Below are 18756 nucleotides of genomic sequence, written 5' to 3'. Positions count from 1 at the left end.
ACTCCAGCCCAGAGAGACATACTGGGAACATCATTTGGCTGTCTTCCCGAAGACTGCACTGGGGTTTCACCCTAGAAAAACCAGAATGCTAGGAGGAGGAATGACAGGTAACCAGATTTCCACATGCAGGGAAAAGCAAACTCAACTGAAACAGGGTTTTCATGTAGGGAAAATAATGCTGAAAACCACAAAGGGTGTTAAGTAAAACAGATGAGTTTTAGGATACTTCCCCCTGCCTAAAAGAATGTGATGCTATCATGGAAAAAACACATATTATAGATCATCACCACAGGCTGCCTAGACATTAAAAGCCTTAATCAGCAAGGAAGATAAAGAAACCCTTCAAGAAACATTTTTGGATTTGGCTTTCCTTTTGTATGGAAGCAAGCATAATACCATAAAGAGAAAAGGTGAAGAGGTACACTGTATGTATTTAAGGCCTTACTAACAGGCTATTCATCTGGATTTGTCCTGCCCACTGTATGTCATCATCATGTAATTCTGTAAACCACTCACATTTTGTTCACAAAGCAGCTTGAGATCATCTCTCTGAGGAGAGCTTCCCACACCCCACTGCGTCTCCAAGTCGTCCATCTGACTGGGAGTATGGTGTATAATGGAACGGATCTCTCCTGCAGCACTAGGATCGACTGTCAGCTCCTTCACCCTATAGGCAGAAAATGTTTCATTGGAAAATTAGTAACCTCCTGTGCAAAAGAGTCGCAACCAAAAATAAAGTTCTATGGGTTTATGTGCAATCAATTCATTTAATGAGGAAGATGATGATGTCAGCTTTACAAATTTAATGGACTTTCAGTGACAAAAAGATATTAGTCCAGTTCCTAAAAGGCATGGACCCTTGTATTTTTACTACTTGCATGTGGATTAAAGTAATCTAGCAAAAACTATTTTCTGATTGAAATCTTACTATTTGTTAAGTTAGGAGGGCAAAAATTTCAAACCCCTCAACATTAACTCTTTGACAGTGGGTGATATTTCAAAGAAAAGGTCATTTAGCACCCTACACATCACAATGTTTCTTTCTCCACATCGACAGTTGCGCTTTAAACAAGTTATTTAATCAGCTCTGCACTAGCTGTTATAAGCAAATCAACCAAGAAATTCTGGAGAAAATAATAACTTGCAACCAAATATTTCAGAGAACAAAAAGATCCTTTCATTAACTTTAAAGGTGAAAATATTTTAATAAAATGGCAGGCTCTAGCAGCATGTAAGTAATTTAAAGATTGATCATGATTCTGTAAAAAAAAAGCCTGTTTAAAAGCAAGTTTATGAAAGATGCATGAAAGTCTGAAAGGAAGTTTTAGAACATATTCCTAATTTCTTTAATGGGAAAAACGTTCTTTCAAGTAGCACTTATTTGCTACAATGGAAAATATTTTTCATTTATATTCAGAGTGCTGAAAAGCTTTAATAACATAAAAAATATATATATACACACACATATATGTATACACATATATATATATATAAAAGAAAATTTTCTTTTTCAAATATATTCAAATTACCCTAAACACAGAATTGTCAGATTTGGTCCACTAAATGTACAAAGGTGACATCACCATTTCTACTTTTTTAAAATGTATGAAGGAAACTAGCAAGCCTGGATAGAGAATGTGGATGCTTAAGGAGGGTAAACAAAATACTGGGAAGATGATTGCATATCATGCAGAACCATCACCTGCCAAACCAAAATTAAAACAAAGTATGTGTGACTCAAGGCAAGGGGACTAATGAAAGGTTGGTCTGTAAAATTACATAGCCAAAAAGAAAACTTAAAAATAAAGTTCCATGTATAGAATGAAGTAGACCTGGTGTTTGAAGGAGAAAAGTCGTCATACTCATAGGAAGGAGAGAGATCAGAGCGACTGCCACTACCCTGTGAGAAGGGAATGTCCGAAGGACTAATTCCAAATTCCTTTACTCTGCAGCAGCAAAATACAGTGGCAAATTAAAAGAAAATGTTCTCATAAATACAGTTAAAATGACAACTCTTTGTTTAGCATACTTCTTCAATAGTATAATCACAAAATTATTTTTACAGCACAAGTGTTTTGACATATTTAAACTCTCTGCAAATAGTTCAGATCACTAACAAAACTGAACAAAAAAAACCCGTGTTATAGTATAGTCCTATAACAGCAGGGTTTTGAAAAGAGTAATTCCAGATTTCAGTTTGTATAGAACATGATTTGGTCTACCTTCAATATCCCACTGAATGACTCCTGCAAAAACATCAAATCATTACAGCTACAAAAGGGTAAATTCTATTTCACCTCCTGTTGTCACTGCCCAAGCACTAGTACCAGCACCTAAAACTAACTACTATGAAAATGATGTATTGTTAGAAAACAATGAACTGTACAAAACACATGAAGCAACATCACAGTGACAGGCTCCATAACAACATACAATTTTAACAGTAAGGGGAGGAAATAGTTTCAGTACAACTATTTAGCACACTAGAAGAGGCACTGAATTCGTTTTGAAGATACTTTTTATGGACTCACTTCAATGTAAGCAATGTAAGTTCTATAATGGGTAGAAGTTCCAACAAGTCTTGAATGTGCAAGGTCCTACATCATGTTACTCTATGCAGAGAAGCAGATGCCTCATTCTCTTCAGGGAGAAAATGACAGAGACTGGTCCAAGCCAGGCAAGTATACCACTACTCCATTAATCCAGACACAGGTACATTTGGAGGTTGAGAGAAGCAGGCAGTAAGCCTTCCTAGCAGGCCAAAGAGAAGCAGTTGCAATTCTGCCTGACCTCTCACTGGGGCGAAAAGACCCTCAGACAGTGGTCCCTTCTGGCAAAGCCAGGGCTTCGATGGCCCAGAGGCTGTCTGCCACCTTTGTCCTTTGCAGCCAGATGTGGGGCGTCTCTGAGTCACAGGTCTGGATGCAGGGACACACAGGACCTGACTGCACCATCTCCACAGATTTTAAACACAGAAGAACTGCAGCAGGTGAGGGCTCCTTTTGCACTCACTGGAAAGAGTTCAACACTTTCTTAGAGGACATCTCAAGTGATGCATCTGCCTCTGAAGGTGCTAACTTCTCTACAGTGATCATAAAGCCTGTTGGATTTTCTGCCTTATTTATTTACTTAGGGTCCTCAAATATTTGCCTGAATTTGGGAAGCATGAAATTTATATGTATATATAATACAGACTGGCAACTGCACACTATTCCACCAAAAGGATGAAAAAAAAAATCACACCACAGAAAGGTATTTTAGCCAACACCCCAGGGAATCATCATGAGCACCAACTATCCTTAATGAAAGAGATGGTCCTTTCAAAGCAAGGACAAAACTAATAGTAGCATGTCCAACATACCTTGCAATCCACATTACCCATCTCTGGATAATGGCATAGATACAGTTTTAATATATTCTTTTGTAATGGTTGTACAAAGTGACAATTTAAATTAAATGTGAGCCTGAATCAATAATTTGGTTTTAATCTTATTAAGAAACACAACTACCATTGAATTATTCACGTAGCTAAAATAATCATACATCATGGACCAACACTATTTCAACTGTCAGTCATCAACAGTCAGTATAACTTTAAGAAATAACATTTCTCATACCTATTTGCGTATCTCAATGTATTTAGAGTGTTTTCACATGATGCCATCCCTGGAGAAATTGTAGCAATCTGGAGAAAACAGGCCACACGTTAGTAAACCACTTTGTACAAATTAAAGGGTAGATGAATTTAAACGTATATATTTTTAAATCTCCATTTACATTTCTGATCTTCTACAAAAAATGTCCGCTATGGACAGTTGTCCTTATACAATGACATCTCAGGGACACAGATGTCTTGTCCAAGCTTCAATTAAATTCTTTTAACCCTACAATGAACATCAAGAATTCATAAAAATTCAATTTTCCCAACCATCTCGGTAACATACTGTCCAAATGTGAAATTGTAACTTAAAAAATACACTCCTCAAAAAAGGAAATATGCAACCCAGTAGATCCTAAGTTTAATATATCCTATGAACAATTACCACATTATTTTTTATGCATCTTTTGAGACTCTCTTTTGTTCAAGGAGATTCTATGCTGATTTTGCCCACATCAGAAACTAAACTTAACAGTAGTAAAGATAAGCTTGAGTTTAACTATTTTCCTAAGTTGAGATATATTTTTTCTCAATTACCGATTATCTATAAACAATGCTTCATGGCAAACCTTTCAAAAGACCTATCTGGAATCTAAAGGTCTTTATTTTCCCAGCTAAATTAACTACCCTGAAGATAGCACCACCTTTCCTAAAATCAGAAAAAGTTAAAACAGTGATTTGGAAAAGCAGGATCATCATTTGTCCTAGTTTCTCTCAGTAGTCCAATTTTTCTACCTGTGCTCTTTCCTAAAGAGTCATAAAGGCTCTGCCAATAACAAACACCTCTATGATTCTACACACTAACATTTTTGTGGCGTTACAAACTCAGGAGACTGAAACTGATGGTGATTAAATAATCCCAGTCTTCTCTTTCATCCTGCTGCTGACATTCCTGTATAAAAGCAGGGGTAGTCATACCAAGAGGAATTTCTCCTTCTGGGGAGAAAGGAAAAATATGTGGTGGAAGTGACCATACAAACCTAAGTTCAAACCTCTAATACTGGTACACATCAATTACTAAGGAAAACAACAAGCTTATATTTGAGATCACACAACCGCATATCTCATGCTCTAGGTAACAACAATAAACAAAATCTAATTTTAAAAAATCTAAAAGTTCCTAAAGCCCTTACAAACTCAAATAACATGAAAAATGCATATATCTCTTCCAGCAGTTTAACATTCAGAGCATGCCACAGACAGTCATGTTTAGATTGATGGCATTTGTCCTCCCAAGCCGTCATTATATGTGATAGAGCCTAGGGACAGCTGAACTATCCTGATAATTAGAAGTTGTGGATGAATTCCATGTTTTCCTTTACTTTGTGTGTGTGGCTTTTGCTTCACCTATTTACTACCACTGCTGTAATACTAGGAGATTGCTCCAACATTTTAAAGAGTGTAAGGTACAGCTGTTCTAGGCAAGTGTGATTGTAGGTGCCCTGGTCTGTGTGAATACCCTGTTCAGGACACAGGAACTTGTGCACAAGTCTCAGGCTCCAACAAGTCCAGTCCAGGCAGGACAGGAGGACTCAGACCTCTCTGTTGCTCACTTTCTTGTTCCTAATTCCAAATGAGGATGCAAAAGCTGCACCACTTACGAACAGGAGTATCTTTAAGACCTGTAATAATCATTCTTCCTATTTTGAATCTATCTACACTGCTTGTAAGTCATCACAATGCCATCAATGGCCCTGTCTGTACATGAAAGTCTGCATGTTCCTACTCCCACCCAGAAGGGCTGAAGGGTCTGACCACTTCAGCTAAGACTGCAGCACATGAAAGATGCAACATGTCAAGGAGCAGCACTGGTTAAAAAACTGAGACTATTTATGTAGTCACACTGCAACTTTCAAATGGTGATTCATTATCCTACAATGAAACTCTTCAAAAATTTTAAATGGTTGCTCAAACTATTTAATAACAAGAACAGTAAAAGTGCAACGACTGATAAAATAAAAAAAAAAATATGCTGACTGTAAGTCTCTGAATTTCTTCTTAAGGAAGGAAATCCTAGTCATAACTGTCAATGTTATAAAGCTATTTTCAAAATATTTTTCTGAAATTTGAAAAAACAAAGTGTTTCCAAATCATAGTTTAATGTTATAGAGAGAATTCATCCCTAAAAATGTAACTCTTACAGCTACAACATATCCATAAACAATAAAAGGAAAAGTCACATAAAAATGAAGTGTAGAAACTACCGAGCAAGTTTTACTCAAATATCCTCCTTACAGATTTGTATATCAGAAAGCAAGAGGAAAACATACAGCAGGTATTTTATTATTTCAGGAATCCTTTGTTAAGTTAAAAATCACAAATTTTACTACATCATTTTATACATATTCCATATTGGAAAGCACGACATAGCTCCAAAAATGTTTTATTCAAACAGCACGTTTCAACAGTGGATCAAATCTGTCTTGTTGAGAAAGTCCTTGGTAATAACCCCCATTGCTGGCTGGGGTTGAACCATGACAGTATCTTAAGATGAAACTCTGCTGATTACGTTTTTTAAACCAGAATGTCATAAGTGGTCCTACTACTAAGAAAAATAGCAGAAGAATAAATTTGAAAGCAGTATCTTATCCTCAAACAGGGTTCTTAAGCTTAATTGTGAAGAGACTGTAGTTATGTGGATGAGAAAATAAAAACAATAATTCAAGCACACTTCCACTTTCAGAGGGGATTCTTTTCATGAATTAAAAACTTCCATGAAATATTCACAAATAATTATTATTTGATGTGCAGAGAGTAACCTCCAACAGGCTAATTTTTCAAACCTCCTTCAGCAGTGTGGATACACCTGCTAGAATTGCACCATGTAGCTATCTAATCCTGCACAGGATTCATGAAGTTATAGAGTCACACAATGACTTGAGTTGGAAGAGACCTCTAAAGGTTATTTAGTTCAACACCCATGCAGTGAACAGGGACACCTTCAGATTGGTCAGGTATTTCTCAGTGGGAAAAAAACTATCCTGATGTTTCATTAGAAAACTGAAGGGAAAAAAAGGGTTAATAAAAATGCTATTTTACCACTATTTTTGAAAATTAGAACCATACCTAACAGCTAAAGAAGAGTAAGCTGTCCTAAGACCATGGTTTTTACACTGTGGTCTGTATACTTCTCTGGCTTCTAGATTAATTAATTCAAAGGAACTTGTGAAAAGTAACCAACACAAACAAGCCTAGTAATCAGTACCCACTGCTGAGAGTTTGCAGTCTTATAAAGAGAAATGTTAAGGATGCACAAATAAAATGACTGGACATCAGGACTTTTATCTGTCCTTTCACTCATCTATCAGAAGAATTGTGTTTTTCAAACTGGTGCAAATGCACATTTACAGCTATTCAACAATTATTTATATATTTACATGTCCTTATATATTTGTAATAGTTAATAATTTATAATATTTACAATAATTCTAATTTATGTTCTATTTTACATATTTATATATTCTTATATACATTTTATGTATTTACAACAGCTATTCATCACATCTATCCCAACAACTTCCTCCTCAACAGCCTGAAGCGTATTCTGATGACTTTGATATCAACTTTTAGCTTAATCTTTGCCACTTAAAAATCACAAGTCATCACTGTATTTCCAGTCTACACCCTCTTTTCCAAAATTCTGCAAAACAAACAAGACTTTTTTATAATTAAGACACTGTTATAAACAAACAAACTTCTCAAGCTAGAAGTGTTTATAGCTTCCAGCCTAGCTAGAACACTAGAACAAGCAATAGTAAAAAAGTGAGAAGCGAACAAGTTTTCTAAAATCACATAACCACAGAATCATAGAACGACTTGGGTTGGAAAAGACATCTAAAATCATTTAGCCCAACCATTAACCCAGCCAAGCCTACCACCATGTCCCTAACTACATCTACACATATTTTAAATATCTCTAAGGATTGTGATTAGACCACTTCTCTGAGCAGCCACTTATAATACTTGACAACTCCTTTGGTGAAGAAATTTCTCCTAATGTTTAATCTAAATAATTGAGAAATGTCTTTTGAAATCCTCCTCTACATATAATGTCAATTAGTGAACAAATTTAAGTTGAACACACTACAGTAGCAAGCAAATAAAAGCCTAAATTTGCAGTGTCTTTTCTCTTTGTGATTGTTAGAACAGTTAACCAAATCAACTTACCATACAGGTACGTGAGTTTTCTCCAATGAATGAATCTCTTAACACCTGAGTAAGTTTACTTGCTCTGAAGGGTGTGTGAGGTTTATTTCGGCCTAAGGCTCTAATGCACTCCTGAAAGAACAAAGAGATTCTTTATCATGGTTAAATAAACATAATAAAAACTCAAGAATCAGAAAACACATGCCTTATATTTGATGCACTCCCCCAAAAGTGTCATTAAAATTTACTGCTAAAGCTTGGATTCAGTAAGCATTAGGCTTTTACTTTTCATTAAGCTAAGTAGAGAAGAAAGAATTTAAAAAATATTAGAAGTCTGAAAACTATCCCAATGTCATCCAGATTGTTTACATCTATTGTGTCCAACAAAACTAAACAGTGTTGATGTGAAATGTTCAGGCTAACAATTACTCCTGATTATCAGCTACAAAAGCCTGAATGAGCTGCAACCTCTGCCAGCTGCAGCAGTATGGGTAGGAACATGCATTAACTGTAGTAGATAAAAGCAGTGGCTTTGATTCTGATTTTACCACTGTCTTTCTCCACAGCTTAGGAAAAAAAAAAAAACCTTTCTGAAAGCTTCCTCAGGTCACAAACCAAGTAGGCATAGCTCTCTACTGGACGCAAGCTCCCTACTTAGCATTGGAAGACACTTGAAAACATTATGTCACTCCCTGTTGTAAAATCTGTTTATGTGAAGAAACACGGATAAGATCTTCTCTTCCATTCCCAGAGGCAAGGGGGCTACACTAATATTTGCAACTGACTGGGTTCCTGGGTTATTACAGTATAAGCAATACTGTATAGATATAAATACTACAGAAGTTACAGCAGCTACTAAGTACAACAGTGACACCAAGATATCATTAATCTAATCATCACTTCTGTCCACTTAGCATTCCAATACTGCCTAATAAATCATTCTTATGCAAAGAAATTTTAATTTTAAATTTTTGCATTGTTGTCATAATATTTTGACGGTTAATTCCAGAGTCTGCCCTTGCCTTAACAGACATCTCTTCATATGCAAAGCTTCCTTGGTGCACTTTTAAAGTACCTACACACAGAACTTCTACAACCAGCCATACTCCAAATGTATTTCAAATTAGAGCTTTGCTTTTAGCTGCACTAATGGATGAAATGGCCTTTGTGTTACATGAATAATTCTACAGAAGTTCAACTACGCCTCCAGCTGCAGATATATCCTATACTGAATTACTGATGTGGCAGTCAGCAAGTTTTTAATTGATATTGTAATTTACTATAATGATTTTTAGTTTACTTGCTCCTGAAAATTTAGAATTGGATTATCTTCTTGTTAGTAAAAGATTACAGAAGGATACCACCAGCTTCTAAATTTATAATAGAGTTTTAAACTATGTTTGGTTTTCATCACATCACTGAAAACCAGGTAACAAAATGACAACACTACTTCCACGTAGAGACATTACAGAAATAACCTCCTGTGTCAAAATCATGAACAGGTTAAGATAGGACTGATATCCAGATGGAAAGAGCAAATCTTGGATTAGCAACAAAGACCACTTTGTCATAATATACTAGTTTAATTGGAACTTGAAAATAACTTCATGGCTCCTGAATACCAGTGGAAAAGGCAGTGTAAAGTTTTTGGGTTAGATGAAAAGTGGCAAACGTCACTGAGAAACTTCTCTCTTTTTGTACCACCTTTTTGACCTCTGCAAGACCTCCATTTATTTTTATTTCCCACTTTCCCATATAATTTGGATGAAAATCACTAGTAGAGCAGCAGAAGAATCTTTTGCTATAATTAAAAAGACAAGTTGTGTAAAAATTAACCACGTATGTTGTATGTACGCTATCCAGTACAAAAAAGATAAACTGAAAAAAAAAAAAAAACCCAAACCAACCCCCCAAAACAAAATAGCTTTATTCAATTACATTTGGAAATGAGTGGTAACTTCAATCCAATTTTTGATGTTAAATCAGAATAGGCCTAAGTTTTGGAACTGCTGCTTCCAATTTTTCAACATGCCATAGAATTTTGTAATGACACATTATACATCACAATTTTATGGTGTGCTGTGAGATCTGTTTAGTCAGATGCCAGTCTCCTCTCAAGTTCATACCGAGAATAAAAAAGTAACCACATAGATCTTGGGGTTCAGATTTTTTATATAAAACCAGTGCTGGTGCTGAGAGAAGTAAACCTAATCAAGACTAACCAAAACCAGAAAGAAGTTTTAAGACATTCAAAACTATTGTTCCTTCAGTTTGAAATCAAAAATTACTTCCCGTTTTTAGACTGAACCTCTTTTAATCACTATAAAACAACAAACCAAAATGGAAGATAAATATTTAAACAGTATTTCTTAGCTCTGTTCACATGTCCTGGATTGGATGTACGAAAATCTGTAAAGGGATTGTATCAGACAATTTGCTATGAAGAAGAGTTGACAAAAATGAATTTCACCTTTCAAGGTTTATTTCAATTATTTGCTAGTTTTTTTCTGGACATGCTTGCTGTTGTTTTGCTTTAGTCAAATATATTAACAGCAGTAAATATGTTGTCAGCAGAGGTTTATTTTTCATTTCAAAAAAGAAATAAACAGTGATATCAGTAAGAATATTTCCTGTTAGTATTTCATACCTTGACTGCCACAGTAAGTCATCTGCCTTCCTATTTTACATATATATCAGAAATATCTGCAAATTCGACCACTGGGAACTTTTTGTGAACTTGGTTTTTTGGGGTGTTTTCTTGTTTGTTTGAGAGTTTTGTTTTGTTTTCAGTTGGTCAGTTGGTTGGTGGTTTTGCTGGGATGTTCTGATTTTATTTTACTAAAACTACATGTAAGTTAATAGCACAGTGTTTCTATATTGTTTCTGCTTGGAACTTACTAGGTGTTCTCTCATGCATTTCAGAGGAAAAAAATCAATACACTGTTTTACCTGTCATATCAACAGACAATGTTAACAAGTGTGCAAAAACACTAATTTTACCTGCCACTGCTATTACATGTAGACTTCCACCTACTCCAAGGCAATAGAAACACATCAGTTACCTTGAGTGCCAAAAGGCTCTTGTTAATTTCTGCACCTTCCAGTCGCGTCTGCCTATCGGCACTCGAAGTATCTGCTCCTCTTTCATTGCCAGCCAAATCAATCAGAGAAAATTTACCATGCAATTTCCCTTTCCTTCTGAGAATAATCTGAAACACAGCATGGCTTCGAGATGAGTGTGCATTTGCAGATGTCTGGCCAGATGTCCTTTAAGCAGAAGAGCAGAGAAAGACATTAACCGGTGGAGGACCATACACAACACCTCACAATGATAGGTTCTCAGGGCAGATTCCTGTATTTTCTTACATGTTGACAGCATGTCTAACACTCTTGTGAACACTACACATAGAACACTAATAATTGGATATACATAGTACAATTATGCCTCTTTTTCTATCTCTTTGAATGGAAACGGAAGATTAGTAACATTTTGCCTCCCTTTTAAAATCAGATCTTCACATTTTTCAGATTATCAGAGATCTTACACAAAAAATGCTGATGACACTTTTATCTGATCATGCAGCAGTCCATGCTCAAGGCTAATTTTGTTAAAATAATGAAGCTGAAGTCTTAAAAAAAAGGGAAAAAAATTTGTGCTAACCTCTGCCAGTATGCATCAAGGCCTTTTAGAGATGAAGAATCTGGCAGCATTCCAGTTTTTAAATTACATGAATTTAAGTCAGTAAGCTGCTTACATAATGCATGCAATTCACATCCTCTTGAAAAATCAGTTACTGCTCTCTAGGAGACAGAAACTCTAAACATAGGTAGATTCCTTACTCACAGACAACAAAAGTCCCTTGCATATTGAAAGACGCATCACTACAAAGATACTAAAAAAAAATCTTGTATTATTTTTTTAACATACAGTGAACAACCAGTGTAAGCCATTTAAGATACCTGCAGCTGTTGCCTACTTCAATAAGCTTAAGAACATCTTCAACACATTTGACTTCCCGCTCCTGCAATCCCACCACCTGGACTTGCTGTTTACCATCTTCTAACACTCTTAGTTTAGTTTTCCTGTTCAACAAGTCAAAAACCTTAAGGAAGGAGGAAAATAGAACAGTTAAAGGAAGAGCTTTAAAAAAATTCCTGCTTTGAATTCCATTTCAAATAATGCAAAACATTCCATGGAAATATATGATTGGAAGGGAAATGTAAAGAATTCTTTGAAATACAGCTTTTAATGCAAAGAGGGAAAAAATATTTTATGTGACAAGCTCAAAATTTTGCGTATGAGAAACTCCTTCTTTCTCAGAAGAAGGACCTGGTACCTACCTTACCACTGTAGATCTCAAAAAATGTTGCATATACTTGAAGTTCTAACTTCTTATAGTTTGGCTTCTTTAGCATTAAAAAGACATCTCGAGCTGTAAATACATTTCCAAAATAAAAAGAAGTCTTGTCATGTGTTTTCATTTAGTGAAGATTCATTCATGTGTAACAGTCTATTTTACAGCACCTCATATTTTGCAAAAATGACAGATAGGGTCAGTCAACGAAGCCTAAAACAGTGCAATCTAAACTGCCACATTACACTGGAAGATGCAGAAGATAATAAAATGATAAACTTGAATAATTTGTTACAGCATTTCTCAAGTAGTCTACATTTACATTGCTGTGTAAGGGGTACACATCTAGGGACAACTTCTGATGTTACCAAATGCAGTGCAAAGTCTGTAAACTGTTTATATTTGTATGACAAAGAGTAGAAAATTTATTGATCTCAACTGATCTGCCCAAAGCCAACTGATCAATGAAGTCTCACCTGCAAGTGCATATATGCCTTTAGAACAATCTTGGTTCTTTCCCGAAAAGTCACCACCCATAGTCTAAAAAAAAAAAAAAGGCAAAGAAAGAAAAAAGCAACATAAAAATCACAGAACTGTAATTTACATATTTCTTATTTATTAGAACTCATCTAAGTGTGTCATGTAAGGAAAGAGTATTGCTGACTTGTAGAACTACTTACATGGGTTTTCCCACTGCCTGTTTGTCCATACGCAAAACAAGTGGCCATCCCCCTTTCAAATATGGTCTCCACTAGTGGTCGAGCTGTAAACCTTAAATAGAAAAAAAAATCTGTACTTAAAAACAATGATTTCCTTGTGTTAATGATCCAACATCCCACAGTTTACTAAATGGACTCTGGAGCACACTCAAGATGCCAGAATAAGAAGATACTGAAGTAGGACAGCGTAGCAGATAGGAGTCTCATTAATACTAAAATTCTGCTGCAGTTTTTTTTTTTTCCTCCCCAAATCAATTTCCAAGATTAAATTTGAAAAACAAGAGGCTAAATCAACATTGCAAATCTTTGAGAACATGCATACATTAAGAAAGAGCCCAAGATAATGGATACCCTCAAGCTCTCAAGAATGAAAACATCTACTTATCCCTAAGGTAACTATTTGCCGTGTCAAAAGTACTATCTGACTTATCATTTCTTTTTTTAGATAATTAATTTTATTTTAAGAAACACAGAGCTATTGTTCCTACTTCAGCTGTTTATGACCATTATTCTATTGTAAACTCCAAAAGCAAAGAGTAAACTAATGGAGAGTTACATACAGAGATGATTCTCTCTGCAAAACTCTTTTTAAACTTTTCCGGTTGTTTAGAACATAAATAACTGGTAAGCAACCAATAAAGGAAAAAATTAATTACAGAAACACTAATATGCCACAACGTTCTTTCATTCTGCTTTCAAACACAAGATCACTTACAAAAATGGTATGGGCAAGACTGCATTCAGCAGCAAACCAGGGTTATGTAAAGAATCTACGTCTAGCTGAATCATGAATTTTCATCAAGAATACACCAGATGATTCCTGAACAGCCTTAGTCTTTTTTCTTTGCTTCTTCTAAGTATACACCTTCTGTCTTTCCAAGAGGATATTCTCATATTTTGATGTTTGTTCTTTCTATATATAAAAGTTAAAAAATTCACAGAATCTATCCACCTTAGAAGCACACTCCATTAGTTCTGTCTGATTGAATTTGAAAATGTTTACTTTGCTGATTTAATTAAAAAGGGACTTAAATGCATCTATTTTAAAGTAAGACAAAATACAAATATATCTTAAAACATTTTCATAAAGGATTACACAACTCCAAATGATACTATGTTAAAGGAGTCCAACTTTGACTAGAACTGTTATTTGCAATTTTAGTCTTTCAGAAATGTAAACTGGTTCTCCTTTAAAAAGAACTCACAAGGCATATCTATTCCAAACAGTGAGTGTTTCTTAATATTAACAAAAAAATTTGCAACTCTGTGTTGTGGTTCATGGATTAAAAAAATTTAAAATACAGGTTAAGCAAAATAATAACAGCAGTAATAATAATGGTAATAATAATGGTAGTAGTAATAATAGTAATAGAGTAGTACTTTTCTACCTTGGACTGAACATTTTTTCAGTATAGATATATGGTAGATTTAGCATATTGGAGAAAACTGGAGCATATTGACACAATATTTTTTTCCGCAGTATGACCCTGAGGCTCTAACGAGAGCACATAGTGACACCTATTTTGTTCTTACTTCTGTTACTATGGAAGGCCTTAAAACAGATTGCCCTTCAAGTAATGATCATTATTGTGCCACATGAGGGAGAAGGAGAAAGACTAGAGATATACTGTTTCAGTATGAATACAACAATCTTAAAATATATTCCTGTATTGCCATTAATGTATTACATAACTTTTAAAAACTCAGTACAAAAACACAACATTGTATACCAAAACCACCCCTCACATTAAACATTATGTTCACGGAGATAAATAAAGAAAGGAGGGAGATTAGAAAAATGGATTGTCAAGCAAGAGAATTATTTCATGCATCATCAAGCAGCTGGCTCTCCCACAGCTCTTCAGTATCAAGGAAAGGAGAGATGCTACCAGCAGACAACCAACAAAGACAGAAATCTCCAAGGACACAGCTTTGCTGTTTATAACTCCTTTGTTAGTTTTATAAGATTTTCCTTTCACCCCCTTCTCTAATTATAACAAGCAGAAGACAGAACTTTTTATTTTCAAAACCTTTTAAGAATTCTTTTACTATTACTTTTTTTGTTATCCACTATCAATCAGGATATGATACTCATTTTCACTTTCTAGCTGTGGTTTATAAACAGAAAATAAAATATTTATCTCTCAATCCTCTTTAAGACTATAGGAGACACTTCCCAAGCTTAAGAAAAATAATCTTCACTGAATTCCTTTTTAGTATCAATATTTCTTGCAAAAAGCTCCACAGTATTTACATGCATATAAGATTCTGACCAAGATTATGTCATGGGGTCTAACCTTGCCCACTATTGTATGTACTTCATTTAGTTACCTGTTCAAGGGAAATAGCTACTTCTAAACATGCTTTTTAAAGTGCTGTGAATTATTCTGTACCAACAGTGGAATTGAAACAGAAGAACAAAGAACAAAATGGAAATCCAAACATGTTGGGCCTAAAAGAGGCTATGTGTATTTGTTGCCCTTTTTTTTTTTTTTTTGAATTTAGAAAGATTTGGTGTTTTAAGGTAACTTAACTCCATACAATTCCACATTATATCAGATTCCAGAAGACAAGTTAGCCCAGGTATCTCAGCAATACTGCAATATACACTCTCTCACTTTACTGGTACTCTTTTCTCAGCCTGATAGAAACTGATCTGTTTCTATCTCTCAATTATCCTATATTCAGACTGCAAGCTCTTTGGTGCTAGGGCTCTCCTCTTCTTCCAGGTTTCTTGATGACCAAAAGCCATGACTCACATTTCTCAGGTGCTGCACACACACTAATAATAAGACAATAACCTGGAAGCAAAAGGAGAACTGATTATGTGGCTCAAGTAATTAGCGGAGGAAGGCAATACTTGCTAGAGCCTGGAATGCAGCAGGGCTTGGAGGAGGACTGGGAGTAGGACTGAGGCCAACAGAGATGGAAATGACATTGCAGGTGAATAATTAGGGATAAAGAGTTAAAACAAAAGTAAACAGGTGAAAGAATGGAGGTAGCATATACCATCTGGTAACACAGAATAGGAATAAAGTCTAAGACCAACGTAAGTGTAACAGTTATTACTATGGAAGAAACATGAGAAAAAAGATTCACCAAAAGAAAGCATATACACATACCTGTAAACCATTTCATTAGGAGCCGTGTCATCAAAGGCATAATCAAAACGAAAAGTTTGGTTTTCTAGGTACCTTGTTAAATCCACCTTTTGTTTTGGTTCATGTACCATCACAACATCTTTACTAGGAATTGTTATTACATCAAGGTCTTTCATTAAAGTTTCTATAAAATAAGTGAAATATATATTTAACTAACAACACATCATTATTTTTTACATTTTCCCATTGTTTATACTCTTATAATATCTCAGATAACACAGCTCCTCCAAGTAACAACACTGCAATGAATTTGGGCTTCTGATGCCTAGACAGTAATCTGCTAAGCAAGAGATTTCATTTTGGAAATTTAGCCATCTTATCCTACCAATTGCTAGAAATTGAAGAGAGATAGAAAACTGTTTAGAAAAACTATGATCATTAATTACAGCACTTTCATTGTAACTTGTCATGTCTTCTGTAACACTTTTCATGGATTTGAGGTCTTATTCCTCAGCGATTATATAGTCTTCAACAGCTCACTGCCATATCCTTTGAATCTTTATAAATATCTTCTCTAGTAGAGAAACTAGATTCTCCTACTATTCTGCTTAGACTGTCAAACTTGAAAACACAAAGAAATTAACATCCTTATGATAATTCATTTTATTTTAAAATTTTATCTTGATATTTTCTTTAAATTTTGCTTTCATTCCTCACAGACATTTTCATTTGTGTATTCCTCCTGGAACCTATAGCATATACATCTTTAATATATAATTCCCCTAAAGTAAAATATTTTCTAAAGATTATCTTGTAAGCAGAATAAGCTGAAAAATTTAATGATCCTTCCGATCACTGTGACTTCAACAGTGAGATCCTAGATTATTATTACTATACAGCACTGCAATTTACTACTAATTGTTGTATGGTATATGAGTCAGCAAAACAGAGAACCCAGTGATCCATAATATGCACAAAAATAAAGACCCTTTGTGTGTACAGTCAGGATTCACTAATGTGTCCTACTTGCATTTCTATGTAAAATTTCTTAAGGCATGCAAGTTTGAGAATTTGATGGGTTTATACAACCAGATAGAAAACTTTTCATGAGTTAACATCCTGATCAAACCATACAATGGTTATACCATTGCATTATATTACACACCAATGGAAACATACATTCCAGTCAAAATATATCAATTTTTCACCTGCACTGCAATAAAATGAAATGCAATTATTCTGCAGCAATTGCAGATAAAAAGTAAGGAACACTGACAAAAAGAAATGTATGATAGACAATTCTTTGCAGAAAAATTTTTTTACTTTAACCAGTCAGAAGAGGATTTTTCTTAAAAAATTGTTTGGAGTAAGACATTTAGTTCCTCCCAGCTACTTGGTATGAGAACCTGCATTCTTTGCTCACAAAAATTAGGAATAGTGTCTCTGAAACCCACCATACATTTCACAATTATAAATATAAGTCATTGAACTAAAATTTCAATGTGTTACTCTGAACATCTACTTCCTGCAAAGTCAGTCCACAGAAAAATTGATGCTAAGAACACCTAATGCTTTTGGTGATAATTCTGCATTTTCAAGATGACAAAACAAATTAATTTTTTTTTCTAATCACAGGGTTACAGTCTAGCATCTTTAATTCTTTTATACTTTTCTATGATTTTATGATTAATACTGCATCTTATGAACTGAGTGTTTTCAGGAGATTTTATCATTTGGGTATCAGATTATCATCCCCCACACTGATTATTTAGTTAACATCTTTATACTACAGTTTATTCTTTAAAAAATGCAAAACAGCTTCAAGTATCAACCTCATTTTTACTTAGACATTCATCTTTCTACAAACACCTCTGCTTTTTTAGTGGTTCCCAATAACTAATACCAAAGATATGCAACTTTCACAAAATCGATTCCTACTTCTGAATCCGAACTCATGTCCCATAACAACTTGTTTTCATTTACTGCAACTTGAATTTGTCCACTTCCAGCACAGGTAGAAAGTGACATTTTTCCCAACAGTAAAAGTAAAAATGAAAAGAAGAAATAGAAGCAGCAATGTGAAGGAAAAAAGTAAGACAAAACTTAACTATATATTGTTATCAACATATGTACAGGAAAGGGAAAACATTTCTCCCATATTCCTCTGGGTGTGCTTCAGATAATCCTAAATGTGTACTTCTGACAGTACAAAAACAATGTCATCCCATGTTGCCTCAGCATCAGAGTGACGGTCTTTTGAATCCTTCAGCTGAACAGAATATAAGAGAAGGAAAGAAACACCCTGCAGCACTGGATTCAGACAGGCTGCAATCCAGTAGGCATTTGTATTCTTAAATTCCCACTGAAAGTAAAACAACTTCCTAGGAAGACTGTGATTTAACTGGAATTGAAAGCTGAACAGTTTTTTGCTGTTTTGTTTTGGTTTTTTTGAATACAGACTCTAGTCTGATGAGCAGATAGTAAGAAAAACACTCATAAAATAAAAAGTGATTAAGGAGTTCTTTTAGTACCTAACAGTTTGTTAGTGGCATTTGAAATGCTCTATGGTAACTCCAAGCAACAACTCCAGGGTGTACAAGTCTTCTCGTTGCCTGTAATCCACTAGCCCTGTGAGAATGTTTAGGCACCAGCCGTCTCATAAGATACTTCCTTGATTCAAGACCACTTGGAAGTAGAAAAATATATGTACAAAAACACGTGTGAAAGTTTTCACTGTGCAACTCTCTGCTCAGGAGATCACTTGGAGGATACTTCCA

General features: G+C 34.9%; 1 protein-coding gene across 5 annotated transcripts in view; it reads right to left on the bottom strand.

Annotated features, from left to right (window-relative positions):
- Positions 1–18756, bottom strand: part of KIF2A (kinesin family member 2A) — a 57476-nt gene that overhangs the window by 6877 nt on the left and 31843 nt on the right. For 3 of the 5 annotated variants that reach the window (XM_066339908.1, XM_066339909.1, XM_066339910.1), the window contains exons 9-18: positions 16001–16163; positions 12840–12930; positions 12636–12699; positions 12146–12237; positions 11765–11907; positions 10867–11071; positions 7826–7936; positions 3618–3685; positions 1833–1946; positions 517–667 (exon numbers count right to left, since the gene is read on the bottom strand). In XM_066339908.1, the coding sequence (XP_066196005.1) occupies positions 517–667; positions 1833–1946; positions 3618–3685; positions 7826–7936; positions 10867–11071; positions 11765–11907; positions 12146–12237; positions 12636–12699; positions 12840–12930; positions 16001–16163 (1202 nt within the window). The remainder of the gene's footprint in view (positions 1–516; positions 668–1832; positions 1947–3617; positions 3686–7825; positions 7937–10866; positions 11072–11764; positions 11908–12145; positions 12238–12635; positions 12700–12839; positions 12931–16000; positions 16164–18756) is intronic. The other 2 variants (XM_066339911.1, XM_066339912.1) reach the window with 1 other exon arrangement.

The sequence above is a fragment of the Sylvia atricapilla genome, chromosome Z (genome assembly GCF_009819655.1).
Source record: "Sylvia atricapilla isolate bSylAtr1 chromosome Z, bSylAtr1.pri, whole genome shotgun sequence".
Lineage (NCBI taxonomy): Eukaryota > Metazoa > Chordata > Aves > Passeriformes > Sylviidae > Sylvia > Sylvia atricapilla.
This window is presented reverse-complemented; position numbering and strand designations above follow the sequence as displayed.